The sequence below is a fragment of the Camelina sativa genome, chromosome 14, assembly GCF_030686135.1.
Source record: "Camelina sativa cultivar CO46 ecotype springtype chromosome 14, ASM3068613v1".
NCBI lineage: Eukaryota > Viridiplantae > Streptophyta > Magnoliopsida > Brassicales > Brassicaceae > Camelina > Camelina sativa.
In genome coordinates, this window is record NC_141893.1 from 5,265,378 (window position 1) to 5,291,991 (window position 26,614).

The 26,614-nt window shown below is 34.8% G+C and overlaps 6 protein-coding genes and 1 non-coding gene across 13 annotated transcripts; 2 read left to right on the forward strand and 5 right to left on the reverse strand.

Moving 5' to 3' along the window:
- Positions 1-165: 165 nt before the first annotated feature.
- On the forward strand, positions 166-6,648 carry LOC104739897 (vacuolar sorting protein 18). 6 transcript variants are annotated; one of them, XM_010460374.3, is made up of 24 exons: positions 166-386; positions 458-643; positions 734-946; positions 1,045-1,184; positions 1,286-1,381; positions 1,721-1,788; positions 1,886-1,987; positions 2,098-2,242; positions 2,373-2,516; positions 2,631-2,750; positions 2,907-2,963; positions 3,044-3,103; positions 3,230-3,337; positions 3,516-3,658; positions 3,860-3,938; positions 4,044-4,106; positions 4,196-4,326; positions 4,395-4,500; positions 4,663-4,851; positions 5,064-5,291; positions 5,392-5,547; positions 5,666-5,827; positions 6,046-6,162; positions 6,257-6,648. In XM_010460374.3, the coding sequence occupies exons 2-24, from the start codon at positions 481-483 to the stop codon at positions 6,431-6,433; spliced, it is 2,967 nt and encodes a 988-aa protein (XP_010458676.1). In that variant the 5' UTR covers positions 166-386; positions 458-480; the 3' UTR covers positions 6,434-6,648. The 6 variants fall into 6 exon arrangements, 5 of the variants coding, with proteins under 5 accessions (XP_010458676.1, XP_087340580.1, XP_087340578.1 ...); XR_015580022.1 differs by having other exon boundaries at positions 175-386; positions 4,180-4,326; XM_087484454.1 differs by having other exon boundaries at positions 181-386; positions 2,911-2,963.
- LOC104771404 (guard cell S-type anion channel SLAC1) lies at positions 6,499-10,377 on the reverse strand. Its single transcript, XM_010495919.3, has 3 exons — positions 7,989-10,377; positions 7,092-7,903; positions 6,499-7,012 (listed from the first exon to the last, which is right to left on the reverse strand). Exons 1-3 carry the CDS (start codon positions 8,499-8,501, stop codon positions 6,661-6,663), a joined length of 1,677 nt encoding a protein of 558 aa, XP_010494221.2. The 5' UTR covers positions 8,502-10,377; the 3' UTR covers positions 6,499-6,660.
- Positions 10,378-10,420: 43 nt separating this feature from the next.
- LOC104771421 (putative sugar phosphate/phosphate translocator At1g12500) lies at positions 10,421-12,513 on the reverse strand. Its single transcript, XM_010495941.3, has 2 exons — positions 11,473-12,513; positions 10,421-11,077 (listed from the first exon to the last, which is right to left on the reverse strand). The coding sequence occupies exons 1-2, from the start codon at positions 12,142-12,144 to the stop codon at positions 10,664-10,666; spliced, it is 1,086 nt and encodes a 361-aa protein (XP_010494243.2). The 5' UTR covers positions 12,145-12,513; the 3' UTR covers positions 10,421-10,663.
- Positions 12,514-14,694: 2,181 nt separating this feature from the next.
- TRNAV-AAC (transfer RNA valine (anticodon AAC)) lies at positions 14,695-14,768 on the reverse strand. The gene has a single exon. It is a non-coding gene; the product is annotated as a tRNA-Val (tRNA).
- A 59-nt stretch (positions 14,769-14,827) lies between these two features.
- LOC104739899 (copper chaperone for superoxide dismutase, chloroplastic/cytosolic) lies at positions 14,828-17,035 on the reverse strand. The gene is made up of 6 exons (XM_010460376.2): positions 16,638-17,035; positions 16,493-16,522; positions 16,295-16,367; positions 16,066-16,200; positions 15,354-15,577; positions 14,828-15,278 (listed from the first exon to the last, which is right to left on the reverse strand). Exons 1-6 carry the CDS (start codon positions 16,872-16,874, stop codon positions 15,012-15,014), a joined length of 966 nt encoding a protein of 321 aa, XP_010458678.1. The 5' UTR covers positions 16,875-17,035; the 3' UTR covers positions 14,828-15,011.
- Positions 17,036-17,060: 25 nt separating this feature from the next.
- LOC104739900 (uncharacterized) lies at positions 17,061-18,836 on the reverse strand. Its single transcript, XM_010460377.2, has 3 exons — positions 18,672-18,836; positions 17,612-17,727; positions 17,061-17,518 (listed from the first exon to the last, which is right to left on the reverse strand). Exons 1-3 carry the CDS (start codon positions 18,765-18,767, stop codon positions 17,203-17,205), a joined length of 528 nt encoding a protein of 175 aa, XP_010458679.1. The 5' UTR covers positions 18,768-18,836; the 3' UTR covers positions 17,061-17,202.
- A 4,652-nt stretch (positions 18,837-23,488) lies between these two features.
- On the forward strand, positions 23,489-24,863 carry LOC104739901 (transcription factor bHLH55-like). 2 transcript variants are annotated; one of them, XM_087484456.1, is made up of 4 exons: positions 23,609-24,058; positions 24,160-24,393; positions 24,477-24,528; positions 24,658-24,863. In XM_087484456.1, the coding sequence occupies exons 1-3, from the start codon at positions 23,747-23,749 to the stop codon at positions 24,489-24,491; spliced, it is 561 nt and encodes a 186-aa protein (XP_087340582.1). In that variant the 5' UTR covers positions 23,609-23,746; the 3' UTR covers positions 24,492-24,528; positions 24,658-24,863. The 2 variants fall into 2 exon arrangements, with proteins under 2 accessions (XP_010458680.1, XP_087340582.1); XM_010460378.3 differs by having other exon boundaries at positions 23,489-24,058; positions 24,160-24,528.
- The last annotated feature ends 1,751 nt before the right edge of the window (positions 24,864-26,614 follow it).

Here is a 26,614-nt window from a genome sequence, read left to right on the forward strand (position 1 = left end):
TGACCCAAATCGGATAAATACTTTTCTTTTGGAAGAGAAAATCAAATATAAATTATAACTGGGCTGGGCCTATTCTCAGCTCCAACACTTTTGTTATTAAAAAAGCCTCCAAGAACTCTTAAACGGTGCGTTTCTCTTTTAGTTTTTTAAAATCGATACAAATCCAATTTCAACAACACTGAACCGGTTTGATATTGAATCAGACTAACCAAGATAAAAACGCAGCCGTTTTGGCTGTTTTATTTGAGTCGGCCTTTGAATTTTGTTGGATTGAAAATAAGTCGGAATCCACTCGAAGACACGGTGTTGTTTCCTTGTCGTCGCCGCTCAGATTTCGTAAACCGGGACTGACTTATCCTGGCCGCCGATTAGATCTCCGGCGAAAGGTAACGATTCCGGTTGTCCCAATGTGTTCATTTCTGAGAATTCAGAATCTCTCTCTCTCATTATTGTGCAGTTGTTTAAATCAATCAAAAGAGGATGGATCAAGGGAGGCAAGTATTTTCAGTTGATCTCCTAGAGAGATATGCCACGAAGAATCGGGGAATGATTACATGTATGGCTGCTGGGAACGATGTAATTGTTCTGGGAACTAGTAAAGGATGGATTATACGCCATGACTTCGGACTTGGCAATTCCAATGGTATTATTTTTATTTATCTGTTGTTTGCTAATTTCACCGGAATAAGTTTGAGGTGTTGTGAGAGAAATCTGTTTCTTTTTGGATATTTAGATGTTGATCTTTCTGTTGGTCGAGCTGGGGAGCAATCGATTCATAAGGTTTTTGTTGATCCTGGTGGTAGCCATTGCATTGCTACTGTCACTGGTGTTGGTGGAGCTGAAACCTTTTATACTCATGCTAAGTGGCCTAAGCCTCGTGTGCTAAGCCGCTTGAAAGGTTTGGTTGTTAATGCCGTGGCTTGGAATAGACAACAGATTACTGAAGGTTATTATGATGCTTTTCGTGTTATATTATAATGATGAGTCTTTTTTCTCCTGACATGGATCAATATTGATTCTGTTTTTGTATTTCCCTGAATTCAGTTTCTACCAAGGAGATCATTCTGGGCACTCAGGATGGGCAGCTGTTTGAGATGGCCGTGGATGAGAAGGACAAGAGAGAGAAGTACATCAAGTTTTTGTTTGAACTTGAAGAACTTCCCGAGGCCTTCATGGCTTTGCAGGTACTAACATTTAACACTCGAGTTGAAATTATATGTGTTTCCTCCATTGGATTTATTAGTATTATTCCAGTCACTTCTCTTTTATTGAAACAAATGTCTAGATGGAAACGGCCAACATTAGCAGTGGGATGAGGTACTATGTGATGGCTGTAACTCCCACTCGACTCTACTCCTTCACCGGGATTGGAACATTAGAAGTAAGCTTAACTCTCTTCTGTTATGTGATGACTTCTGTGCCCATCTTATGATTTATTTAGGAACATCAATTATCATGATAGTTAGGAAAATCAACTTCTTATCATAATATGAAAATGGTAGCATTAAAAAATTAAGTGGAAGGTCACATTATATTATTGAACAGGATCCAATTTATTTGCCAATGGTTGGGCTTCAAATGTGTTGTTCCTTCTTTCAAATACGCATAAAAATGTTTTTATTCTGTTGATCGTTGTTGCTTTCAAATCTATGATCTCTTGCAAATGTGGCTTAGCTTTTTTTTGCGTGCAAAATTTCTAACTACTAAGTGTTTACTCCAGTCTGTTTTTGCTAGTTATAAAGAACGTGCTGTTCATTTTATGGAACTTCCTGGTGAAATACCAAACAGGCAAGTACTCGATTTTACCTTAGGCTCATTTTGCGTATGTAAGAAATCACAAATTGTAACACTGTTCTCTGAACATATGATATTTATCGTCTTTCAGTGAACTACATTTCTTTATAAAGCAACGAAGAGCAGTGCATTTTGCATGGCTTTCAGGAACAGGAATCTATCATGGTGGCCTAAACTTTGGAGCTCAGCACAGGTAGAAATAGAATGACTGTGCCAATGTCCTTTTGAAATTTTGGGGATTTTCTATTTGTTCCATATTTTTTTGTTAAGTCCTCCTGTAATATAATTGAAATTTGTTGGTAGTTATCCAAATGGTGATGAAAACTTTGTGGAGAACAAAGCACTCTTAGATTACTCAAAATTGAGTGATGGCACTGAAGTAGTCAAGCCTGGTTCGATGGCACTCTCTGAGTATCATTTCTTGCTTCTTATTGGGAATAAGGTTAAGGTGTGTTTGGACAGCATGAAGTTGATACATTCATCGTGCATGTATTTAGTTTGATCTGGCTACATATAAGTGTTTTGTTTCGTAAGTGTGCTTACTTTCTTGTTTCTGCATTGCTTACATGCGGGGGTAGGTTGTGAATCGGATAAGTGAACAAATCATTGAAGAGCTCCAGTTTGATACAACGGCAGATTCAGTTTCGAGGGGCATAATTGGACTTTGTAGTGATGCCTCTGCTGGCCTGTTCTATGCATATGATCAAAACTCGATATTCCAGGTCTGTTTTGTTGTTGGCTTACTCGTTTATAATGATAGTAAAACTGCTTGAGCAGATTTGTCTAATATATTCTGCTTTCATTTCTCATTTTTGGGTTTTGAATAAATACTCTAGGTTTCTGTGATTGACGAAGGCCGAGATATGTGGAAGGTTTACCTAGACTTGAAAGTCTATGCTGCAGCTTTAGCAAACTGTCGTGACCCTCTGCAGAGAGACCAAGTTTATTTAGTTCAGGTGATCCTTGACGTTAATAGGCATTGATATTTATGTCGTACGTGTCATATCTGCAAATTCTTTTATTATCGTATCCTTGCTGTCGCCTGCCTAAAGAAAATTAGCAGAAAGAATCTCTCTTTTGATTATTTGTGGATTGGGCATCTTCTGTTGTAGGCAGAAGCTGCATTCAGCAACAAGGAATATCTGCGAGCAGCATCATTCTACGCCAAAGTAATTTCTAGCTCCTCTCTTGTACTTGGTTCTTACATGATGTAATTCATCCTTGACGTGGTACAATGTTTTCTTCGCAGATCAATTACGTAATATCTTTTGAGGAGGTCACTTTGAAGTTTATTAGTATAAACGAACCGGTAAGCATTTAAGTTAATTATATAACATAAAGAATCTCTAATCATGTGCGTGATGCTCAGGAGAGATATTGTGTTTCACATGTGGGCTTGAAAATTCACTGCCTTCTGTTCCTTGTGTGATTACAGGAAGCTTTGAGAACATTCTTGTTGCGGAAGCTTGATAATCTTTCAAAGGATGATAAATGCCAAATAACCATGATATCAACATGGGCAACTGAGCTATATTTGGACAAGGTTTAGCTTTTGTTGTCTGTGTTCTCACTTCTCGTTAAACATACATTTGGAAAATTGGAAAATTCTTTATGTTTCTCATCTAGTATTCCCTATTCCTCTTCTTTATATCTCCTCTGGTTTGGTTTCTGAGTTTTTGTATCTTGTTTCTCGGTCCCATCTTTCTTGAATGTGAGATTAGATAAATCGGCTGCTTTTGGAAGATGACACTGCTATAGAAAATCGCGACTCAGAGTACCACTCAGTCATTCAAGAATTCCGTGCTTTCATGAGCGACTGCAAGGATGTATTGGATGAGGCAACCACTATGAAACTTCTGGAAAGGTAAATTCCCAAAGTGTCCCAGCCTCCCAGGTGATCTATTAAATTATATCCCTAAGACAGTGAACCCTTGGACCTTTATAGTGATGTGTATTATTTTCTGGAATAAGCTATTCTCTTAAAGACTGTTTTCAGCACATCTCCTAGGATCGCTTGTTTGCAGTATAAGACACCACCTTTCTTCTTCCTTTTTATCTCCTGTAGTTATGGTCGGGTTGAGGAGTTGGTATATTTTGCAAACTTGAAGGAGCAATATGAAATTGTAGTCCACCATTATATTCAGGTGAATGGCGTGATAAATTTTCTTTTCATACTTGATCCATATAGATACAACATCTTACTCAGGCTTGCTCAGTTGACATTATGAGTTTTGTGTTTTATCCATTAGCAAGGGGAAGCAAAGAAAGCATTGGAGGTGCTCCAAAAATCTTCAGTTTCAGATGAGCTTCAGGTCTGTATATATTAGCACTGGGATCTTATGAAATGATGTAGTCTCCCAATCTTTGTTTTGTCCTGTAAACCAGATTTTCCTCATTTTAGTATAAATTTGCGCCGGAGCTAATTATGCTTGACGCGTATGAAACCGTGGAAGCATGGATGGCCAACAAAAACCTTAATCCAAGGAGATTAATTACTGCAATGATGCGCTACTCAAGCGAACCTCATGCAAAGTAATCCCACTTCTCAACTATATGTTTCATTATTTATCTGGACAATAACTCCTCAAATCAAAATGCAGGAATGAGACACATGAAGTCATAAAATATCTTGAGTTTTGCGTCCACCGTTTGCATAACGAGGATCCAGGGATTCACAATTTACTTCTCTCGTTATATGCCAAGCAGGTTTGGTTGGTTTTCGTTGACAAATTTTCTTTCATTTCCTTATAACTTAGACTCATGTAATTAACCGGGAAGTAACATCTAGGGTTACTGTCTCTTTTTTCACTTGTATGACTGTGACAACTGACTCAGGTTTGGTTGGTTCTATTTTTCTTATACATTTAGGAAGATGACAGTGCCCTGCTTCGTTTCCTGCAATGCAAATTTGGGAAAGGACGAGAAAACGGTCCCGAATTTTTCTACGATCCCAAATATGCTTTGCGCCTGTGTCTCAAGGAAAAGAGAACCCGTGCCTGTGTCCATATCTACAGCATGATGTCTATGCATGAAGAGGCAGTAGCCCTTGCTCTTCAGGTAATAATTCCGTTAATATAAAAAATCAACTATCTTCCACTTCTTCCTTCTTCTACGCACGCGCGCGATCTTTAGCTTATGACATATTTTGAAAAAGATGGCTACTGAAAGATTATGAATTCTATAATGTCCATATGTCTCAGAAAGATTGGTTGACCGTTTTAGTCCGAACTTTCTTCTGGTAGTGGTTGAATACAATTTTTTTTTTACAGATTGATCCAGAACTTGCTATGGCTGAGGCTGATAAGGTTGAAGATGATGAAGACTTGAGAAAGAAGCTGTGGCTGATGGTTGCAAAGCATGTTGTCAAGCAGGAAAAGGGAGCTAAAAGGGAAAACATAAGGAAAGCTATTGCTTTTCTCAAGGAAACTGATGGTCTTCTAAAGATAGAAGATATTTTGCCTTTCTTTCCGGACTTTGCCTTAATTGATGACTTCAAGGTTAGTCAACTTTTCCTCTTTTCCAGACACACAAACACTAGTCTTGGACCTAACAAGTTGCTTCTACTCTCTTGTTATCTTCTTCAAAACCCTCTTGCAGGAAGCGATTTGCTCATCTCTTGAGGATTACAACAAGCAAATAGAACAACTGAAAGAGGAGATGAATGATGCCACACGTGGTGCCGATAACATTAGAAATGATATTAGTGCGCTAACTCAAAGATATGCTGTAATCGACCGTGACGAGGAATGTGGGGTAAGATCATCCTAAGAATGAATACCCTTTATCTAGTGTCTATCTATATAAGTTGGAATCAAGTTTCCTGAAGCACCAAAATTACCAGCAGAGCTTATGCTTTTCAATATATTACCAGGTTTGTAAACGTAAAATTTTGATGATGACCGGGGATTTCAGAATGGCCCAGGGATATTCTTCAGCTGGACCATTAGCTCCTTTTTATGTATTTCCTTGTGGGCACTCTTTCCATGCACAATGCCTGATCACACACGTCACAAGCTGTGCACACGAAGAGCAAGTAAGTTTCTAATCATGAGTTCCCTTTGCGTATTAGATACTGGAAATTTAGAGGTATTCAGTTGTTCTGGAGTGTATGCTATGATGAAAGTACCATTGGTACGATTTACTGTACCTGTAGCTTTTTTGGACAAAATTGTACCTGTAGCTTAGTTCTTAATTTTCCATGTTAAAAATTGTGATTCCATTTTTGGATTACTTATCCAAAAATCTGTCTAGGCCGAGCATATACTTGATCTGCAGAAGCAGCTGACATTGCTTGGTAGCGAAACCCGGAGGGATATAAATGGTAGCCGATCTGATGAACCCATAACAAATACAACTACTGCAGACAAGGTAGGGACATTTGTTTCATTTTTCTTTCCGTTTTTCAAAAATCTTTTCTCAACATTTTTCTATGGCTTGACATATTTTCTTTACCGTGAGGCAGCTTCGGTCAGAGCTAGATGATGCTATTGCCAGCGAATGCCCCTTCTGTGGAGAATTAATGATCAACGAGATCACTTTGCCTTTTATCAAACCTGAAGATTCACTACATTCTGCTTCATGGGACCTCCGACCACCGACCAACTTAGCAAACCAGAGGACCATTTCTTTGCCTGTTTGATTCATGTCACCCAGTGATTTCTTTTTTGTGTGATCTCTTCTTCAGCTAGCTTTGGACTGTGAATGTGATTTTGAGTGCTGTATTATTGATGTAATATTATTATTAAACATGCTTCTGGAGATATACATACATTAAGCTGTCACACCTACTTGTGTCTCTACTATCTAAAATGTTTTCATGACTATTTTTTCGATATGAAAGATACTATTGTATTCCATGATTTTGCATCAGTGACGCGATTCTTCCTCGGCTTCAAAATCTTTTTCTGCAGATATTTTCTTGGCCAGAGCCTGCTTGGTCCAGCGCTTCAAGTCATAAGCTCTCTTGAACGGTTTCTTCTCCCTTGTAAGTTTCCTCTTTGTAATGGCAATTGCAAGATCGTTTGGGAACAAAGTTTGCCAGACAAGGGCGTGGAGAAGCGTGGAGACAAACAACATGCAGACCATCGCCGTGGATATGAAGGAAAGAGTGAGTGCTAGAGCCCGGCTGGGGTAACCAGGTACTGCCTCTGCATACTTTATTGTTGCTACTGATGCTGTTGTCATAGGAAAAGTATATGACCACCACGCCACTGAGAACCTGCATACAACTCCTTAGCCACTTAATTGCATCAACACATCTTTGACTGAGAAAATATATAAACCCGAGATTGACTTACTTGAATCCGGTGAAGAAATTGATCCGCGCTACAAGGGAGATGTATAGGAAGAGTGCAATAAAGAAGCAAGTTCTTGAACATCCGTCGAATTGGCCATATATCGTGTTCCAAGCGATACTTGCTGCTGATGGGGCAGCTATGAACATTGAATAAACAGGATGAAGCTCTTTAGGCAGAGCTTCACTTGTGGGAAGTCTCTGATAAAGTGTTACAAACACAACCAAGTAATGTGCAAAACCTACTGCCCATAGAAACTTAGCTACTTCACTCCATCCAACTTTTGAAGCTAAGATGGCCCCGACGAAATTCCCTACAACAGAAAGGTGAGAAGACGGGTTTGCGACTTTGCATAGTCGTCTTTTCCCTCCTGAAAGCCATTGCCCGTAGATCTTTAGCTCGAGGAGGAAATAAGGACCCATGAAAACGCACCAAATTGCGGGATGGAGGTATTGTCGGTTTGATAAGAACACGGGAGGTACACTGATGGCTAGAAACATGCAAACCACCCAAGGAGCGAAGAAGAAGTTGACTCGAACCGGATGAAAGTACTCTCTTTTGACAGCTTCGAAGTAGAAGATGCATTTGAGTATGTAAGTGAAGGACACAGAGACTAAGGCTACCAGTGACAATAGCCATACAACTAAGTTAATCAATGGTGTGATGTGTAAAAAGTTTGTAGCCGGACTTTTCGCTAGGGCAAGCCACAAAACAGCTTGACTGCTAAGTCCCAAACAGATACCGTAGCATCCAATCGGGAACCTTAGAAGAAACGGCCATTGCTCTTCTTTTGGAAGCAGAATATCTTCATTTTCCTGAAAGATAATACAGTTGGAACTAGCTACTGTAGTAAGCTTTGCAGAGAGAAAGATAAAAGGAAGAAAAGTTGTTAGTTGTTACCTTGACTTCATCCAACTCGGGTCCTCTAAGAGCAGCAAAGTATCGTCCTGCAGAAACATTTTCATTTATAGAATAATCTTTGGTCTCACCATCTTCAGTTCTTAAAGAATTCTCAATGTCTCTCTCCCTTATGATAGAAGGCAATAGAGATTTTTGTTTGCTGAGCGTCGATTTGGTCCTAAACATACTGAAATCTGCTTTCCGACCATCTCCACCGTTGATGGTTCCGCCTATTTCAAACCCGCCAAAGCTACGACCACTCCTTGGTAAACTCTTTTTGTCATCTCTTTCTTTAGATTCTCTGTTGAGCACTGAGAAGCCTGTCTCTAGAGAAACCTGTCTGCTGAAACTTTTGTATGGTCTTTGTTTCCCTCGGTTTGGTCCTCTGTAACCAGAGAATCTCTTGTTGTTGTTGTTAATGTTATCTTGCTGTTGCGGTTCTTGCTCTGCTTCTTCTTCAACTTCATTGATGTCGGCGAAATTGGAATGAGCATTTGATTGTTTCATCTCCATTGATCAGGGCAATCTGATGCTTGAAACAGAGGAAAAGATAGTTTCTCTCGTATGCAGAGGAAACATGTTGATGTATATAGAAAGATGCAATGGACCAAGTTTAAAAAGCAACGTATGTGGTTAAGGAGAAGAAATCACGAGAGAGCTTGTTGAATGGTGTGATTTAATGTTTACGTGAGAGACCCAAGGCTTTCCTGGAAAGTTTCTTAGGTTTCTCGTGAAAGTGTTTCGATCCAAATAACTTGGAAAAAGAGAGACCCATGAAAAAACAGATAGGAAAGGTCGTTCCATTAGTCACGAGACTCAAATTGCATTTTGCTTATCTGTTCTTCCTTCTACGAAACAAAATTTGAGTCTTTAGTTGATTCGATTTCCTCTGTTTGCATTTTGTTTTTGAGCAATTCGTAGGATTTAAGTCTCACATCTTTAAAGAACAAAAAAATTTGTATCTTGATCGGATAGACCAAAATCTAAGCTAATCAAACGATTCACGACTACTATGTCAGTTTTGAAGTGGTTAAGTAGATTTTATTCAAACCCAATTCGTTGCCGTAACCAACCCAAAACAACACCTATACACAAGTAACACAACAATATAACATTAGATGTCAAAAAAGTAAATACCATTATCAACAAATAACCACGTTACGTATATGTGTATTTGTCTACAACTCGTACACACACATTTTTAAGTTTATATTCGAGTTATGATTTTTCAGTGGAAAATAAACAAATAAGTAGGCTATGTTTCACAATCGTAATGGTATATATAAATTGTATATGTTTGAAATTTTGGAAAAGGGATAGAAAGAGGGGAGCGCAACCAAACATATGTGAAGAAGCAAGAATAGCATATATTCTTCTTCTTCTTCTTTTTTTAGGAGATTTTTTCCATGAATTTGGTCCCTTGCTGACTTTACTTTTCCCTTAATCCAAACAAAAACCTATGAATCACTGCGACACAAAATAATACAAAAGTGATAATAAATCAAATAATAGCCTCGCATGAATTGGACCAAAAGACAAACTCACATAAGCTGTCATTATCTCTCTCTCTCTCTCTCTTCTTATTTTCTTTTTACACCTTTTTTGAAAAAACAAACTTAAACATAAATTCTTGAAGAAAATGTGGTTTTCCAACCAACACGTTAGATTTTTATACTAGTATATGCAAGCAATTATGAGAATGAGACCACAACAACTTGGATTTGTTTACATCGTATATGAAATGAAGCATGTAATATAACTATTCTATTAATTATATTACCTAAACCTATTAAGTAAGTATTATTGTGTTACCACCTTAAAATGTTAGCTATATTGAAACACACCTTGAAAAGTAAGTCAAATGATAAAACTAATTAACCTACATTAGCTAAAATATCAACATCTTATAAAACCTATTTAATAGTACTGATTACATTTTGGATGTCACGTTTGGTTCAGCTGAATAGAGAGTTTGATTACTCAATTATAGTATAAAATAAAATTTGTGTGTGTATCTAACGTGTTTTGTAACAATGCTAAACTAGTTTTTAGATCAAAATAGTAGGATTGCAAATCATTATAAGAATACAAAATTTATAAAAATAGGTCTCAAGTAAATAATGAGCAAGTTGGCATAAAAAAAGAGCAAGTTGACAAAAAAAGATGGCAAGTTGCTAAAAACAAATGAAAATGAAAAAAATGTGTAAATTTAACTAACGAGATGAAAATGCGATTTCGCCTAACAGAAGAACTCAAATCAGAAGTGGAAAGAAATTTATTATTTTAACTTTTTTTCCCTCACTATGTTTCGATAATTTTGGTAAGACAAACTATAGAACACAGCAGTACAAGAAAAAAAAATTAGAAAAGGAAAAAAAAAAAAAAAAAAGATACAATCTTATTTCCTTTACTTATGCTCCCTACTTTTTCACTTTTGTTATAAGTATATATATATTCCCTCTTTTCTTTTTCTTTTCCATTTCATAGGTTTCACACCCAATTTCAACCATTTACAATTAAATTGATTTTATCCCCCTCTCAAAACGAACCAAACCGGTTCAAAAACAATAGCAGAATTCCAAAGAATCAAGAAAGTAAACCGAAAAAATAAAAAGTAAAAAAATAAAAATTACTTCACCGGTTTAAAATCCAATAATTATCTTTCTGCACTTTTTTTACTTCTGGTTAAGCAATTTGGATCTCTTCCTAGCTTCGCTATAGAGAACCACTCCCATAATCGTGACACCAAATCCGGCAATCCCCATCACCGTCACCGGATTCCTAAATATCAGAACCGAAACTCCGGCAGCCACCGCGGCTTTTCCGTTCCCCAAAACCTGCAATGTGAGTGCACTTGTGTGCTTCGTCACCAAGAAATTCGTCAAATTCACCAAGTATGCAACTGTCGCATTCCCGGCTAGTAAGAAGATGATCAATGGATCCGTCCTGGCCTTTTCGATCAAGACTCTTAATACGTTTCCTTCAATGTATAGTGTAAATGGTAGTAAGATACAAGCCGCCATTGGAGCCATGTATAGCAAAAGATTCATCGAATGCAGCTTCTCTGATTCCGACGTCAGAATTATCCCCTACAAAAGAAACACACAAAAATCCGGCATGACCAAACCGCTAAATAACCGGATTCAAACTCAAATTAAATTCCTTCTAATCAAAGTGAGATCCAATCTAGATTCATACGCAATTCGATCATACCGATCAAAAAACCAGAATTTGAATCTGAATCATGTGTATATATATACGCTATAGATTCGAATTCAGACAGAGACTGAACTAAACCGGACTCAGTTCAGTTTCCAACTCCTTCCAAATTTATTATAATTAAACCTAATTCGGACATAATTAAGAGAGATGTGCTGTGTAATAAAACCGAAATCGGAACGCGGTTTCGGGTTCTAATGGTACTAAACCGGAACATTCACGAAACCAAACCGATTATTTCATTACATGGTTAAGAGTTATTTACCTGGACGACGGATTTGAGAGCTCTGCCGGCGGTGGAAGCAACACAGATGAGGAAACCAAAGAGATGAAAAGAAGGTTCAGAGTTAGAAGCAAGAACGATGCCGGAGACGACGGGGAGAAGAGCTAAGTAAACTTCAGTGGACTCTGTTTTACAGGTAATGAGAAAAGAGAACACGGCGGTGAAGAACGGCGTGGTGGCTCCGATAGCTTGATTGAAAGAAACAGGGATGTAACGCAGCGACGTATTACCGCAGACGACGGAGAGACAAAAGATGGCTGATAAAGATAAGATCTTCAAGAACTGACGGCGAGACAAGATGTGCTGACGTGGAACGATTCCGGCGATGTTGATCACGGCGGAGCTATAAGCGGCGCAGGAGAGCATGTGCGTCATGGTGAGGAAGATAGGGTAACGGAAACCGTAGTAGAAGAGGAGGTACTTGTTTAAGAGGAGGACCCCTATGTTTGAGCCGAACCAGGCGGCGATTATAGCCGCCGTGAGGATTGTCGGAGATACGGTGGGGGAAGAGAGGAAGAAAGGTTTGAGAGGTGATGAAGCTGAGGAGTGTGGAGGTGTTCCGGGGATGTCTACGATGGTTGGTGCGCCTGTTGCGGCGGCGTCGAATCTTGGATTGCTCATCCGCCGCGTTGTCCATGATTGTGCTTCAACCATATTTTTTTGGGTTTAAGGGTAAAATTGGAATAATGAGTTTGTTTTTTTTCTCTTTCTCTATAGAGAGAGAGAGAGAGAGAGAGAGAGAGAGTGAGTGAGTTTTTATCTTTTTCTGGTGAGGTTTGAGATCTGAGAGTGAGAGGAAAGGAGAAGGAAGGAAGAAGAGAGAGAGAGAGATGAATCGGACGGTGGAGATTTAGATTTAGCTGTAAAGGTATAGGGTGATATCAGCCGTTCGATCTTATAGTTGGAGGGAATTTTCTTGTTTTAAAAAAATAAAGAGAAGAAAAAAAAAAACAAATCTAAGGAAAAATTAATTTTAAGATTCGAAGTCTTGTGTTCGGAGTCTAAGCATGAGTCAGAAGTGTCGGTAGTAGGTCCACGTTTGAGATCCAATTCGGAAGCAATCCTCTATGACGCAGCCTAATTACGTAATTACAAAATACAAACCCCTATAGTCACTACTCACACTACTAATTATTAGCCTCTCTTTTCAAGTTTTGTGTATTTTAATAATTGTCTGTTTAATACAATCTTAGCAATTAATTATTGTTGAATATACAGTAGCCTAACGTGTACATTCTAGAACACGCCAAAAATATATTCAACATCAGTAACAAAGATGGAATAGGTCATATCTCACATATATGTATATGGTTCCATCAAAACAAATGGTGTAAAAATTTACTCCATATAGGATTTTCATTGTAACATGTAAAACAAATGCGTCGGTGTTGACAGAATGGGATAAGCATTAACAAAACAATGAAATGACTAAAGTTTCATACTAAGGATGATGTTTCATACAGTTTCTCTTAGATTATATCATTCATCTAAATTATAAGATTTTATATCGTTTTTTTGGTCAACATAGTTATATACTAATATTTGTGTTTAGATTATTTATTTTTCTAGTCGGGTATGTATGTTTAGATTTTTAAACATACATTTTAAATTATTTACATTGACCATAGTACATTTTTAATAAAGGTGATCACAAATACCAAAATCAAATCAGATCTGTCGAGTAATTACGAGATTTTTCTTTTGCATCAGCATTAATCACGCATTCAGTTTATAGTTATACTGTAACAGATATGGCATGTCATGTGCACATGATATCCTCTAAGTTTATCTAATTACTAATACCAGTTATGGTAAAAGAATAAATTATGAAAAAGGATATAATTCCAGAAAAGGGGAATTGGCCAATAGAATGCAATATTCTTCGCAAAATTAAATGCTACTTTCTGCAAATAAAATATTTTCTTTTATCGCATTCTCAAGGTTAAAATCATTATTTGTGATCATGCATGCGATTGCTAATATCCAAGGTAATAATAATTTTGTAAGATAGCTTTAATAATTACATAAATCACTTTTCCTTTTTTCTTAAAACATATGAAAAGGCAAATAACAACTTGCACACGGTGGACTTTACTAAAACATCCTTAATGCGAAAGGAATTATAACTTGGTGGAGAATAAATTTGTGAAGTGCCTTAATAAATTACAAACCGAGAAACTGTTCGTTGACAAAAACAGAAAGAAAAAGAAAAAAAAATTGTCCCACAATGAAAAGGAATCCAAAACCGAAAGATGCAACACATGAATCATGATTTGTTTTTCTTTTTGGTATTATACGATATGTTCTGAAGTTATATACTGTATGTCCAATTTTTAAAAGTGCATGTGCATCTATCATAAAATCATTTTATCGTTATCACATCGGTCCATACCCATTTTCATTTAGCACGTAACTACGTAAGTGTTAAGATCTCAAATTATATGGGTATATACATTACGTACATGTAATTCTAAATAACAATTATCTATAAATTATGTAGACACACATCTACTATATACAAATATCAACTAATTATTATGTAGACATAAATAATCAAGGTAATATAATATTAAATACGAATGTGTGGGATAGGTAAGAGAGCTATCTTTACTTAGAAGGGACCAGTAAACTTTTTCATTTTTCTGTCTGTTGCATTCCTAAAATAACAAAATGTCTTCTTTTTACGATTGCCTTAAGACAAAATCCAATGAATGATGATTACAGCTCGTCACTTTGTAAGAAACCTTAGAATGATGGATGTCTACGTATATTCTTATGATATCAAATCAACTAACTAGCTAATCCTTTTATTTATATAGTAAAAACATGGTAATTAAAAGTACTAAAATACTACAAGCAAGAAAAACTTAAAACTTTTTTAGGTTTTGTGAAAGGAAAAAAAAACATAGTACATGATGATTATCTCTGGCATGTAGGATTATATGATATAAGAGTATAATATTTTTTATAGCACAGCACATGTTCTTGGTTTTCAAAATGCTATGATATAATAATACTTCTTAAGCTTACAAGAATAAATTATGTGGGGCTGATTAATGTAGGAACCATTTGTTACCATGTGCGACCCAATTCTAGTGGGGACAAAAACAGTGGAACTAAAGCTAGTTGCATAGGGCTGTGACAACGAAACATTATCTAAAACATTTGGTCAATATTTTACAAAAGTTACAAAAACAAATCAAATGGCTTCGCCCGGGTTCGAACCGGAGACCTTCAGTGTGTTAGACTGACGTGATAACCAACTACACCACGAAACCTGTTGGGAATGTTTTGATTTACAAATTACTTCCACTTATCATTTCTGGACGAGCTTGACTTAGACTACTGCAATCACTCTCACTCTTTGCTTACATTTCATTACACACCACACAAAGAATTTGGTACGATACAAAAAGAAGATTGGGTTGTTTCAATACAAACCTCAAGTTTTGATACACTAACAAGTGCTCCATAGCTACAACAAAATGTAACTGTATGTCTTATCAATTTGTTAATTGTTATTATACCTTACTGGTCACGAAATCGCTGTTTGTAGCTTCCCATATGACAGTGCCATCACAAGTACAGAGCTTTTTGTAGTTTTCTCCAACTCCTGCACTTCTAGCGATCACTGCGGCGGTCAATCCCGGGCCTGACTTATTATCCTCGGTCTTGTACACCACTACAGCTCGACCAATAAGATCCACAACCTTGAGCTTCTCTTTCTTTCCCGAATAAAAAGCCTCTCCGTTTTTGTCTGCCTCTAGTGTTCCCAGGTCTCCCAATGCCTGACAGAGAAAAACATTTGAGTTTTTTGAGGATTGTGATGATCTTTTCGTGTTTTTAGAGTGAGCTTAACCGACCTCTGTGCCAGTATGATCTTGAAATGGATTGTACAAGTTCCCGGTGCTGGCTGCTCCCTTTGTGAGATCTCCATACTCATTGATAGTCCAGCTGTGGGTTCCGGGAGACAAACCAGTAAAGTTGGCTTCGATTCTTGCAAGTTCCATACTGACCTGAGCAAATCTGACCACCCCGAAAATGTCAGGGCCTTTGAATTCAGCTACTGCAGCTGAGACTAAGAAATCTGCCAAACACATCACCAAGTAAAAGTAACGAATGAGAAAAGATTCATGCATGAAAGACAGGACACATAATAATGGAATAGGTAAATACCCCACACCAGTACTTCTAATGAATCAGAATAGAACAAAGTAGCGGCAGTGTATCAAAGAGTGATTCAAAGGTCAAAACTTTGTCTCAATGTAGATATTCTTGTCTTGTTTAATTTATTTGTGTACTACTAACATCTTCATTATTCTGAGAAACGAGTCATCAATGAAAGACATGACAAGTAATCAAATAGGTAAATACCCCAAACCAATAGTTCTAATGAATCAGAATAGAACAAACTCGCGGCAGTGTATCAAAAAGTGATTCAAAGGTCAAGTCTATGTCCCAATGTAAATTTTCTTTTCTTGTTTACTCCTAACATGTTCAACGAGGTGAGAAAAGATGTCTTCATTATTCTGACAACCAAAAAAAAAGAAAAAAAGCAGAAGAAAGATATCTAACCTTGAGGAACACCTTGTCCAATTAACCGAGCTTTTCGACCTGTTTGCTCCAGAGCTTGTGCCATAGCCTTAACAGGGGAAGATCCAAGTATCCTCACAACTTGGTTGGGTAAATCCACCTCCACGTTTTCAACCCCTTTTTTAAGATCAAATTTCCATGATAAGCAGCAGCAGAGTAAATCACAAACAAACCAGAAGAAGATACATAAAAGCCCTATATATTTACTAACCTTCAATGATTTCTAATTTGTTCTTCACGGCATTAACACAACCATCACATTTCATATCCACCATAAACTCAGTCTGGGAACAACAACAACAACAACATATCAATTAAGACTCACACAACATAAAGCTATCAGTAGCTCAATCCAAAACTAGCTTTAGAAACTGATCAGATGATTTGTATAGGAAAGAGAAAGACTTACAAGGAGCTGAGGCATCATGACTCGATCCTCCTGCAAATCAAAGTCAGCTACTTTAAATACTAAAATCATAGAATTAGGAAAGCTAAAAAAAAATCTAAAATTGGAAAAAGGGTAACTCAAAAGTTTAAAGCTTTTTAACCGAAACCTGAGGGAGATTACGATCAGAAGAAGTGAGAGCAGTCGTCATGGGAGAGCTAAGGAAGCTTCGTGAAAGTCCTAAACAACGTGGAGACGATCGGGAGAGGAATGAGCAATTGAGATATTGAGATTTGGGGTTGGTAGATGAAGAAGAAGAAGATGAGAAAGCGATCGCGATAGGAATCGCAGACGCGGCGGCTACGACGGCTGAAGTCGTTGCCACTGACCTCAGAATTGATGCCATTTTCTTGCTTCTTCAGCTTTTGCGGCTTTTTATTTATTTCTGACCCTTCACTCCAATCTTCAAATTTTATTATAAAAAAAAATTAATCGGTTAATCTAGAACTAACTTTAATAAATAAGCAAGTTATTAATATAATCATTTATAATAAACTTTTATTAAACGTGATGGTAGGTTGGTATAACAAAATTTGTGAACAAGAACAAAAATCAATGTACAGTAATTGTTGTTATTACAAACAGTCAGTGTTAGTACCTTAAACGCAATAATTTTCAAGCGAGTTTTGTTGATACATAAATAAGTGAAGCAAAAAAAAGGCCAATTACATTTTTTAGCCAAAACCAGGAGGGAGTTCAGGATCTTCTTCTTCTTCATTACTACATGCTTCTCCTTTGTTGTTTACTTCTACAACTCCTTGAATCAGCTCTTGCTTTTGTTTACTCGCTGGACTGGTGTTGGGATCAGCTCTTGATTTTGGGACTGGTGTTGAAATCTTATGTTCCACTTCTCTAGAGGATGATCCACCTCCTGGGTTAGATAGTGTAGCGTAGACGGATTGCACTGTTTCTCTGATTTCATTCTTCATCCCATCTTCTGATCTTATTATACCCGATAACCCATCTGAGAGCTGGCTCAGCATCTTGCTCCTAGAAGCAAACAATCCAAATATTTTTGTTAATAATGCTTGTCATAAATATTTACAACAACAAGAATCAAGCTGAATAGCCTTCTTAACTAACCCGACTTCTTTGAATATCGCATCAGAGAATTGCCTAGTATTCATATTTTGAGCACCCGGTCGTTGTAAAGCAGTTGACTCCTTGACAATTGATATCATGTTGTTTCGTAATTCCTCCTGCAATCCAGCTCCCGGTTTTAATAGTCAGAAGTCAGAACACAATGTAAAAACACAGGCAGTCCAGAAGAGCAACGCTGGAGATGTTTATCAAACACTGTTGGCACACACTACCTTCTCTGGCTAAGAAGTAAACGTCACTCTTATCTAAAAGTTCTAACCAAGTTGTGGAATTGACAACGCATATTCGATGGATTAGTATAGAAAAGACTCCTCAAAGATAATGGAGAACACATCAGCTACGAGTAACTTGACAGACCAAATCCTAATAAGTAATACTGACAAAACTGCCGGGAGAATCAGCCGTAGCTGTGATCTAACACACTTATGAGAAAACTATCTCCTCTAGCATCGAATTCAGCTAAGAACTACTTAAAAAGGCATTTTGGAAAACCCTCTCCAAATCATCACTGGTTTGCTTACTTCCACGCCTCTAAAGCAACTTCAGATACACTTGTTACAAAATCAAGATAAATGACCAAACTTTACCTACCTTAAACGACTGTTATTGTAAGGAATCATCCCTACATTAACATAAATCTTCCCTGGGACGAAGCTCAGACATTAATTTGCACACAACTAACCATATCACCAGCAACATCATTACAAAAACAGTGAAAAAAAAAAAAACAAAACAAAAAATTTAATCTTTTGAATAGCTAACTGAGTTAGGTACCTAAAAAACCACTCATGGTCATGGAGGATTGGGCTCTCTCAGTCTATATGAACCAAAAGAGCAAACTTTGCATCGAACTCTTAATTTGAATTCGCTAATACTCAAACTCAAACTAACTCAAGATTCAACGGATAGCTAAAACTGAGGCAAATCGGATTCGAATTTGATGACATAACAGGGTCCTAAAGCCATAAACACTAATTAATTATTTATTATCCATAGATGCAATGCGAAGAAGGGCGGAAAAAAGAGAGAAATTAGGGTTTACGTTATCCTTAAGGCGGCGTATGATCTTGAGGCGGAGACGGTCAAAATCGCCGTCGTCCTTGAGCTTCTCTACAACCTCCTCTTTGGTTATCTTCATCGCCGTCTCTTCTTCCCCCTTCCTCTCGATTTCTTATTTTCCGTATCAACCCGCACATAAATCGATTTTAAAAAAATTATTATAAGTAAAATTATTTATATTTTAAAAACAATATTTGTTTATGTCAAACTCTAACTAAAGTTTTTTATTTATTTATTTAAAATTGCGTTTTTTCGTATAAAAAATATGTTTCATTTATGAAATCTTTAAATGTGTAAGAGAAAATATTAATAAAATATTACTATTTATTGCAACATGTCTTTTGTGTGGTTTAAAAATCAAATTCATATCTCTTATGTTTTATTTTGTAATCATAACAATTTTACATATTTCTTATATAAGCATAACAACATATATTAAATTACTTGATAGCTTAATTAATTAATTTTTTTATATGTTAGTAACAATCGGATTCTAAACTAAATTTCTGAAGATAATCTAATTTATTGATTTAATATTTGTGATTAGGCTATTTAAATCTTTTGAGTTAGTCGGTTTGTTAATATTTTCTATAAATAATGGATTATTACCAAAAAACCATTATGAAAAAATTAATGAAATTTCAAAATCAACGTATTCATGTAAGAATACATTTCACCCAGGAATTAAGTGAACACGGTAAAGAAAATATTTATAAAATATTACAATTTATGAAAATATATATTTTTTGTGTGCTTTAAAAATCAAATTTTTATATTTATGGTTAATCGACTAACTATAACAATTTTTCATAATCTAATAATCACTCATTTTAAATATATTATGATTTTTTTGTATTAAGTTTATTTATAATGATAAGGATTATTGTCTTATTCCTTTTTAATAGCACATAGATTAATGTACAATTAAAACGTATATTCCTATTCGGTTATCAATATTTCTATTTTTTAATGAATAATCACACTAAATATTGAGATTAATTAGTTTACATACTTAGATATATATAAATAATCACACATCATGATATCCCCTAATTTGTTGTCATTTTTATATTTATTTATGAATATATATAAATCTATATTTATTGGAAATTAAGTTTCTTTTAATGAGTTAGAGATGATTCAGGGGTAATATATTTCTTTTTATAATCAATTATAATAACTATTGAAAGCTTGTTATTTAAATTATTATGGTAATAATACTAACATAAAAAATAACATTTTTTATAAGATTTTGTTAATAAGTTATATATTTAATAAGTTATATGTTCTTTATTTTTATTAACTTTATATGTTTTTATAGCCTTCTTAGAATATTTTACTTATATTGATTTTAAGAAATCAATATTTTATATTGATTTCTTAAAAATAATATAACTTTGATTTGTATATTTGTAAGTAAATTTTAGTGAAGTTTTGACTTAAAATAGTATGTAATTATTGAATTAGTTTCAATATGTGATATTGAAATTTGTGTGAGAATTGATGACATATCTAATTATTATTCAGTTAATTTTTTTTTTGAAAATATAATGGCATGTTAATGTAATTAAATATAAAATTTAAGGGTTTTTTGCTAAATGTGTCTCGAGCTCTCTGGCGGCGACACATCAACTTTTTCAAGAGAGTGCTTCTCTATTAATATATAGGGAATATTGAAATTTGTGTGAGAATTGATGACATATCTAATTATTATTCAGTCAATTTTTTTTCTTGAAAATATAATGGCATGTTAATGTAACTAAATAGAAAATTTAAGGGTTTTTTGCTAAATGTGTCTCGAGCTCTCTAGCGGTGACACATCAGCTTTTTCAAGAGAGTGATTTTCTATTAATATATAGGGGATTAAAACGTATATTCCTATTTAGTTATCAATATTTCTATTTTTAATGAATAATCACACTAGATATTGAGATTAATTAGTTTACATACTTAGATATATATATATATATTTATATATATAAAATATATATATATATAAATAATCACACTTCATGATATCCCCTAATTTGTTGTCGTTTTTATATTTATTTATGAATATATATAAATCTATATTTATTGGAAATTAAGTTTCCTTTAATGAGTTAGAGATAATTCAGGGGTAATATATTTCTTTTTATAATCAATTATAATAACTATTGAAAGCTTGTTATTTAAATTATTATGGTAATAATACTAACATAAAAAAAAATAACAGTTTTTATAAGATTTTGTTAATAAGTTATCTATTTAATAAGTTATATTTTCTTTATTTTTATTAACTTTATATGTTTTTATAGCATTCTTAGAATATTTTACTTATATTGATTTTAAGAAATCAATATTTTTATATTGATTTCTTAAAAATTATATAACTTTGACTTTTTTTTGTAAGTAAATTTTAGTGAAGTTTTGACTTAAAATAATATGTAATTATTGAATTAGATTTAATATGTGATATTGAAATTTGTGTTAGAATTGATGACATATCTAATTATTATTCAGTTAATTTTTTTTTTGAAAATATAATGGCATGTTAATGTAATTAAATAGAAAATTTAAAGGTTTTTTTGCTAAATGTATCTCGAGCATTCTGGCGGCGACACATCAGTTTTTTCAAGAGAGTGTTTGTTTATTAATATATATGGGATATTCAGTTAATATATATCTTGGCCTAAATAAAATAAATAATTTTCTTTTTGGGTCAAAATATAATTCTAACCGGTTGAATCAACCAATCGCGTTTGAAATAATTAGCTACTTTACAATTTATATATATATATAATTAGCAATTTGTAGTAGGTACAACAACACTTAGCTTGTAGTAGTTTTTTCATACAAGAACCTGTAGTTTTTTAATTATGATAGTGTGTGTGTGTGTGTGTTAGCACTTGTGTCACCACCATCGTAATTGCCAACATACATGTTCATGGTTATGATGACCTTTTCCAAAATTGCATGCCAACATACATGTTCATCATAATTGCCATATATACATGTTCATGAATTATGATCATAGTAAATGACACACACGATTACGTAAAATATCAAATGGACCATTATCCCTATAAGATGGAAGTATCAGACGTAACCCTGACCCTAGTTACCCAGTATGTAGTCCCTTTATACAATTAAAAGTTTAAAACCCACCAATTATTGCAAAATAATTTCAAGTGTCCGCGTCATCATTCGCAATCAGACTCTATTTTGCCCACTATATGAATATTTTGGAATATAAATATCCTTCTTAATCTCCATTATCGTTGAGAAATTTGTGATTAGCGAATTTCTTAATATCAACCACTTACATTTTTTATACGTGACTTGAAAGCGATCGTTGATTAATGATCAGTTTATATATATATATATATATTTGAGCTAAAGTAACGGACTGTATATATATATTGATGACTCTCATGTAACTCAATATTCGGTGATATTTTCATGTAACGTAATCTTCATTTATCTCTTTGGTAACTCTTTTTGCTAATGCATTTGTATAAACTAGAATAGTGTTGGACATGTAAGACACAACGAAAGTCAAAGATAAGAAAACATAGTCGAAATTTGAGATGAGTTTTGAACGAGAAAATTTGTCTAACGAGTAAGAAAAAATTTGGAATCACGAGAAAATTTGTCTAACGAGTAAAACACTTAGAAGGACTTAATTTGAGTAGGTGATTGTTTTCTTCTATTTGCGATTTCACATTTATCCTTAATTTTGACCGATTATGACCAAAATCCATGTCTAAACCAGACCAGTATATATGCTGCTATAAGTTCCGGTGATTGAAGTATATGTTTTGATGATTAACCAACAACGATCAGTTTTGCTATGCGCTCATTAGACTTTTGGTATATAGTAGGGTCGCTGTCCCCCAAAAAAGAGTACGATCGGTGTTACGAAACTTTTATTTAGACGCCATGCAATCATGTCACAAAAACTAATAAAACATATTGAAATTTTTTTTAGTACTATTTAATTAAAATATTCATTTAACATCTTTTTCCTTTTTTGGACAAAATAAAAAATTAACATTTTTCGCATGAAATTGACACAAACTCTCAAAAAATCAACTGTTTCCTTGATGAAAACAGTAACGCAGTAATAGAAAATAGGAGTCTAGGACTAATATGTTTTCTTACTTTCTAGGCGGCCTAAGAATTAAATAATGTATTTCGGCATCGTTGGTAACCTAGAAAATGACATTGACTTAATAATGATGTAATTAACCATAAAATACTGACTTAATTCGATTACATAATTTTCATCTTGTTTTTCTTTAAGAGTATTTTCTAGATTTTTTATATAGTAAATATCAAAATTGTAAACTTTGATGTTTCTTGGATTTCTATAGGCCATAGTTACAAGAAAGTACTTATTGCAATAAAATAGTGTATGTATTGTTAGGAAGGAGTAACTGGTTGAGTATATATGAAAACTTTTAAATCAGTATTTACAGAACATAGGAGACTAGGAGTAGTACATAAGAAATTAATTGAACTTTTTTTCTTTTTTGACAACAGAAATTATTGAAACTATATTTGGCTCTTTTATTTTGAACATTTACATTTATTGTTAAGCTAAAATTCATTAAAACCATTTTTACTTTATCAGTTCAGGAACTTTTACTGTTGGATGAAACAAAAGATATGCAAGATGCAGCACATTTTAAATGTAAGTTTCCTTGCGTAACCATATTAATTAATAGCCACTAAATGTACAGCTTAAATCGTTTAAAATGATACCTTCCCAAATAAATATAATCTTTTATTAGTATCACTCACTCGATCGTATCTTTCGGAGATTTTAACGTTGTCTTTTTTTTTGGGTTAAAACGTTGTTTTCTTTTGATATCACAAACTTTCTTTTTTCTTCAAATAAGACTATATATATATATGATCATAAGGGATTTTTTTTTCAATAAAAAGAATGATATAAAATGACTAACAGCGCTGCTATGGAAATTCTACACCAACAAACAGCATAGCACCTAAAGTTTCTCTTCTTACCAAAACAAAAAAAAAACTCCCACAACCACCGAAAAAAGGCACCATCGTATGGATTTTGCAAATTCTTCATTGTTCACACTAAATTTTCCTCATGAAAAAGATCTTGATTTCTCTAGTTTGGTCACTTCTTCAAGGCTTATATCATTCCAAGAACCTAATCCGATCATTCATTGTGCTGGGATTCAGAAAGATGGAAGACAAAAGGTCTGTGAGACGACCATAACAAGTGAAATCAGGAAAGGGGTCGATGAGCCGAAGCACAAGATAGCTAAACATAAAGACATTGAGAGACAAAGAAGGCAAGAGGCCGCGTCTCTTTACAAGAGTCTAAGATATTTATTGCCATCTCAATACATCAAGGTAAGCCATTTTCCTAGTCTTACTTATCTTGTTAATTAGATTCCTATACAAACTTTTCTTTAATTTGTTTGAAAGTTTTAAAGATTATATTGCGTGAATAGGGTAAACGTTCTTCCTCAGATCACGTCGAAGAAGCTGTGAATTACATCAAAGACTTACAGAAGAAGATCAAAGAGATCAGTGAGAAAAGAGACCGAACTATTACTCATCGTTCTTCAACAAGCAAATGTTCTATAAGATCATTAGCATCATCCCCATCGTCAACTTGTTCTTGTGTTGGAGACACACACATGGCTGTTGTGGTTAGCCCCTGTTTGATCGGATTAGAGATCGTAGTAAGTAGTTGTTACAGACACGAATTTTTTCTTTCAAGTGTTCTTAAACTTCTGGCTCAAGAGCAATGTCTTAATGTTGTTAGTTGCATCTCAACTAGACAGCCGCAAAGATTCATACACACCATTATTTCTGAGGTAATTTATTTATAATATTCTTTCAGTACTGAATTATGAGGAAAGAGGGTGCAACTATTATTATTAGTAAAATATCTATTTTTAAATATATATATTTAATATTTTAGGGAAATTCTTAAAATTGTGCAGGTGGAGGAAGGAATAGAGGTTTATTTTCCAGAGATTCACGAAAAGATAATGGAGATGGGAAGAAGTTCATATGTATATTTATATTAATTTTTCCTGGATTTTTCGTTTTATAATATATGTATATATAATATGTTTCAATAAAAGAAATTAATAATGTATTGTTAACGAAAATAAAATATATTTTTGCGCATAATTAAACTTATCTTGTCACGTCTTCCTAGAGGTAGTGTATATAGATCATGATTTTTTGCTGAATGTGATACTCATCATGACTACCAACATGCATGGTCACGAATTAAATAGAGATTATGTAACTCCAACTTGATGGTTTTCATGTAACGTAATCTCTATTTAATTTGTTGGCCTTTTCTTTTCTCGTAATTTAGAGAATGCTAAACTTGTAAGTTAACAGTAAAAATCAATTTGAAGAACATAGCCAGAATTTGAGAGAAGTCTAAAAAGATTTTTTTTTTTAAAAGTTAATTCTAGCTAGAGACGAACAAAAACAGAAAAAAAATCCGAAAAATCATTTGGAAAACAAATGAACAATGAGAAATCATTGATTTAATTAGTGATTTCACAGATGTATGTAGATTTTTTCGACCAATTTTTGACTAAATTCCATCCTTTAACCGGATTTGCTTCCTTGACTAATTAATACCAGCCATAATCAGTTTTGCTATGAGCTCATTAATTAGAAATTTGATAAATTTGTTCTCTGTCCCCGGCCAGAAAAGTATGACTGATGTTACGAGTACTTTAGATTCCCATGCCATCATGACTAAAAGAATAACTATTTTTGTCCCACTCTTTGATATATTATTATTAACCATTTAACTTTTCGCATGAAATTGACATAAATCTTAAAACGTCAACTTTTTCCTTGGTGAAAACATTGAATATAGGTCTATGATTAAGTTTTTGTTCGCCGGCCTAAGAATTAAAAATGACAATAGAGGAGCTTTCCATCTCAAAGACACGGACATGGCCGTGTGCCCGTGTCCGTGTGGGTGGTCAAAGAACGCATCATGCAATCTTCTGTAGCTCAAGGTCCTCCGACTTGGCTAAAGGATATCTATTATCAGATGACAGCATGCTACTTCCTGAAGTGGACAAATGCTTCTTGTAGTTAGGGTCAATATATACAGCGTAACATGAGCACAATCATTCAAAAACCATTACCTATGCAATGAGGATGCTATCCGTACAAGCGTTTAAACTCTCCCAGGCACGTTAACCGAACGAAGGATGAGTCCTTTTATCCAGATCTCACCCACCCTTATCCACCAATGAGAACTGGACCTAGGCTTTATCCACCGGGTCTTCCCCCAAGATCAACTGTTTCTTCACTTTTCCATGGCTGATCTCCAAACACCATAAACCAAAATTCAATGCTCTGCTATCTGATATTACCATAATCCCTCTGTTGCATTTACTCATACTTCTGTGCGGCATAGAATCGTTTTCTGCTATTTGAACCCTTTACGTTTAAACCTATTTCCCGCTGTTTTTCTTTCCTCCACACCGTACGGTCTCTACCTTAAACCCTGCATTTTGAACTACCTCTTGTCACCATGGCAAACCGCATATGATATCACTTGAAAGGTAAAGGGCTAGAGGAGAGTTACTCACCTCCTCCACAGAAGAGAATCAAGGCACCAGAGTTAGATACTTCAGATCTAATCCAAGAGAACTCGCTTACCCTGATAGGCCGTCTCACTAACCCGACGGATCAACGAATGTGGGCCATTTTCCCTTTCCTCCTCAACTGCTGGAACCTGAAAGGCAAAGCAGATGGAGCAGATCTGGGTCAGGGTGTTTTCCAGTTCAAATTTGAACTCGAAACTGACCTCCAACAAGATCTGGCCAACAGACCTTACCACTTTGATCAATGGATGGTCATAATACAACGTTGGGAACCCGTGATTTCACCCTATTTCCCCTCAATGATCCCCTT

What these genes read in the sequence shown, in the direction of transcription:
- LOC104739900 (XM_010460377.2), bottom strand. Translation starts at nt 18,767, where the DNA reads ATGAAGATAACCAAAGAGGAGGTTGTAGAGAAGCTCAAGGACGACGGC. An exon ending in TACGCCGCCTTAAGGATAAC is followed by an intron (nt 17,728 to 18,671) that starts GTAAACCCTAAT and finishes GCTGGATTGCAG; the next exon opens with GAGGAATTACGAAACAACAT. An exon ending in GCGATATTCAAAGAAGTCGG is followed by an intron (nt 17,519 to 17,611) that starts GTTAGTTAAGAA and finishes GTTTGCTTCTAG; the next exon opens with GAGCAAGATGCTGAGCCAGC.
- LOC104739897 (XM_010460374.3), top strand. Translation starts at nt 481, where the DNA reads ATGGATCAAGGGAGGCAAGTATTTTCAGTTGATCTCCTAGAGAGATAT. An exon ending in ACTATGAAACTTCTGGAAAG is followed by an intron (nt 3,659 to 3,859) that starts GTAAATTCCCAA and finishes TATCTCCTGTAG; the next exon opens with TTATGGTCGGGTTGAGGAGT. An exon ending in CAGTTTCAGATGAGCTTCAG is followed by an intron (nt 4,107 to 4,195) that starts GTCTGTATATAT and finishes TCCTCATTTTAG; the next exon opens with TATAAATTTGCGCCGGAGCT.
- LOC104739899 (XM_010460376.2), bottom strand. Translation starts at nt 16,874, where the DNA reads ATGGCATCAATTCTGAGGTCAGTGGCAACGACTTCAGCCGTCGTAGCC. An exon ending in TCATGATGCCTCAGCTCCTT is followed by an intron (nt 16,368 to 16,492) that starts GTAAGTCTTTCT and finishes TGTTGTTCCCAG; the next exon opens with ACTGAGTTTATGGTGGATAT. An exon ending in AAGATCATACTGGCACAGAG is followed by an intron (nt 15,279 to 15,353) that starts GTCGGTTAAGCT and finishes TTTCTCTGTCAG; the next exon opens with GCATTGGGAGACCTGGGAAC.
- LOC104771404 (XM_010495919.3), bottom strand. Translation starts at nt 8,501, where the DNA reads ATGGAGATGAAACAATCAAATGCTCATTCCAATTTCGCCGACATCAAT. An exon ending in CCGAGTTGGATGAAGTCAAG is followed by an intron (nt 7,904 to 7,988) that starts GTAACAACTAAC and finishes ATTATCTTTCAG; the next exon opens with GAAAATGAAGATATTCTGCT. An exon ending in AATTTCTTCACCGGATTCAA is followed by an intron (nt 7,013 to 7,091) that starts GTAAGTCAATCT and finishes AGTTGTATGCAG; the next exon opens with GTTCTCAGTGGCGTGGTGGT.
- LOC104739901 (XM_010460378.3), top strand. Translation starts at nt 23,747, where the DNA reads ATGGATTTTGCAAATTCTTCATTGTTCACACTAAATTTTCCTCATGAA. An exon ending in TGCCATCTCAATACATCAAG is followed by an intron (nt 24,059 to 24,159) that starts GTAAGCCATTTT and finishes TTGCGTGAATAG; the next exon opens with GGTAAACGTTCTTCCTCAGA. An exon ending in TACACACCATTATTTCTGAG is followed by an intron (nt 24,529 to 24,657) that starts GTAATTTATTTA and finishes AAAATTGTGCAG; the next exon opens with GTGGAGGAAGGAATAGAGGT.
- LOC104771421 (XM_010495941.3), bottom strand. Translation starts at nt 12,144, where the DNA reads ATGGTTGAAGCACAATCATGGACAACGCGGCGGATGAGCAATCCAAGA. An exon ending in CTCTCAAATCCGTCGTCCAG is followed by an intron (nt 11,078 to 11,472) that starts GTAAATAACTCT and finishes TTTCTTTTGTAG; the next exon opens with GGGATAATTCTGACGTCGGA.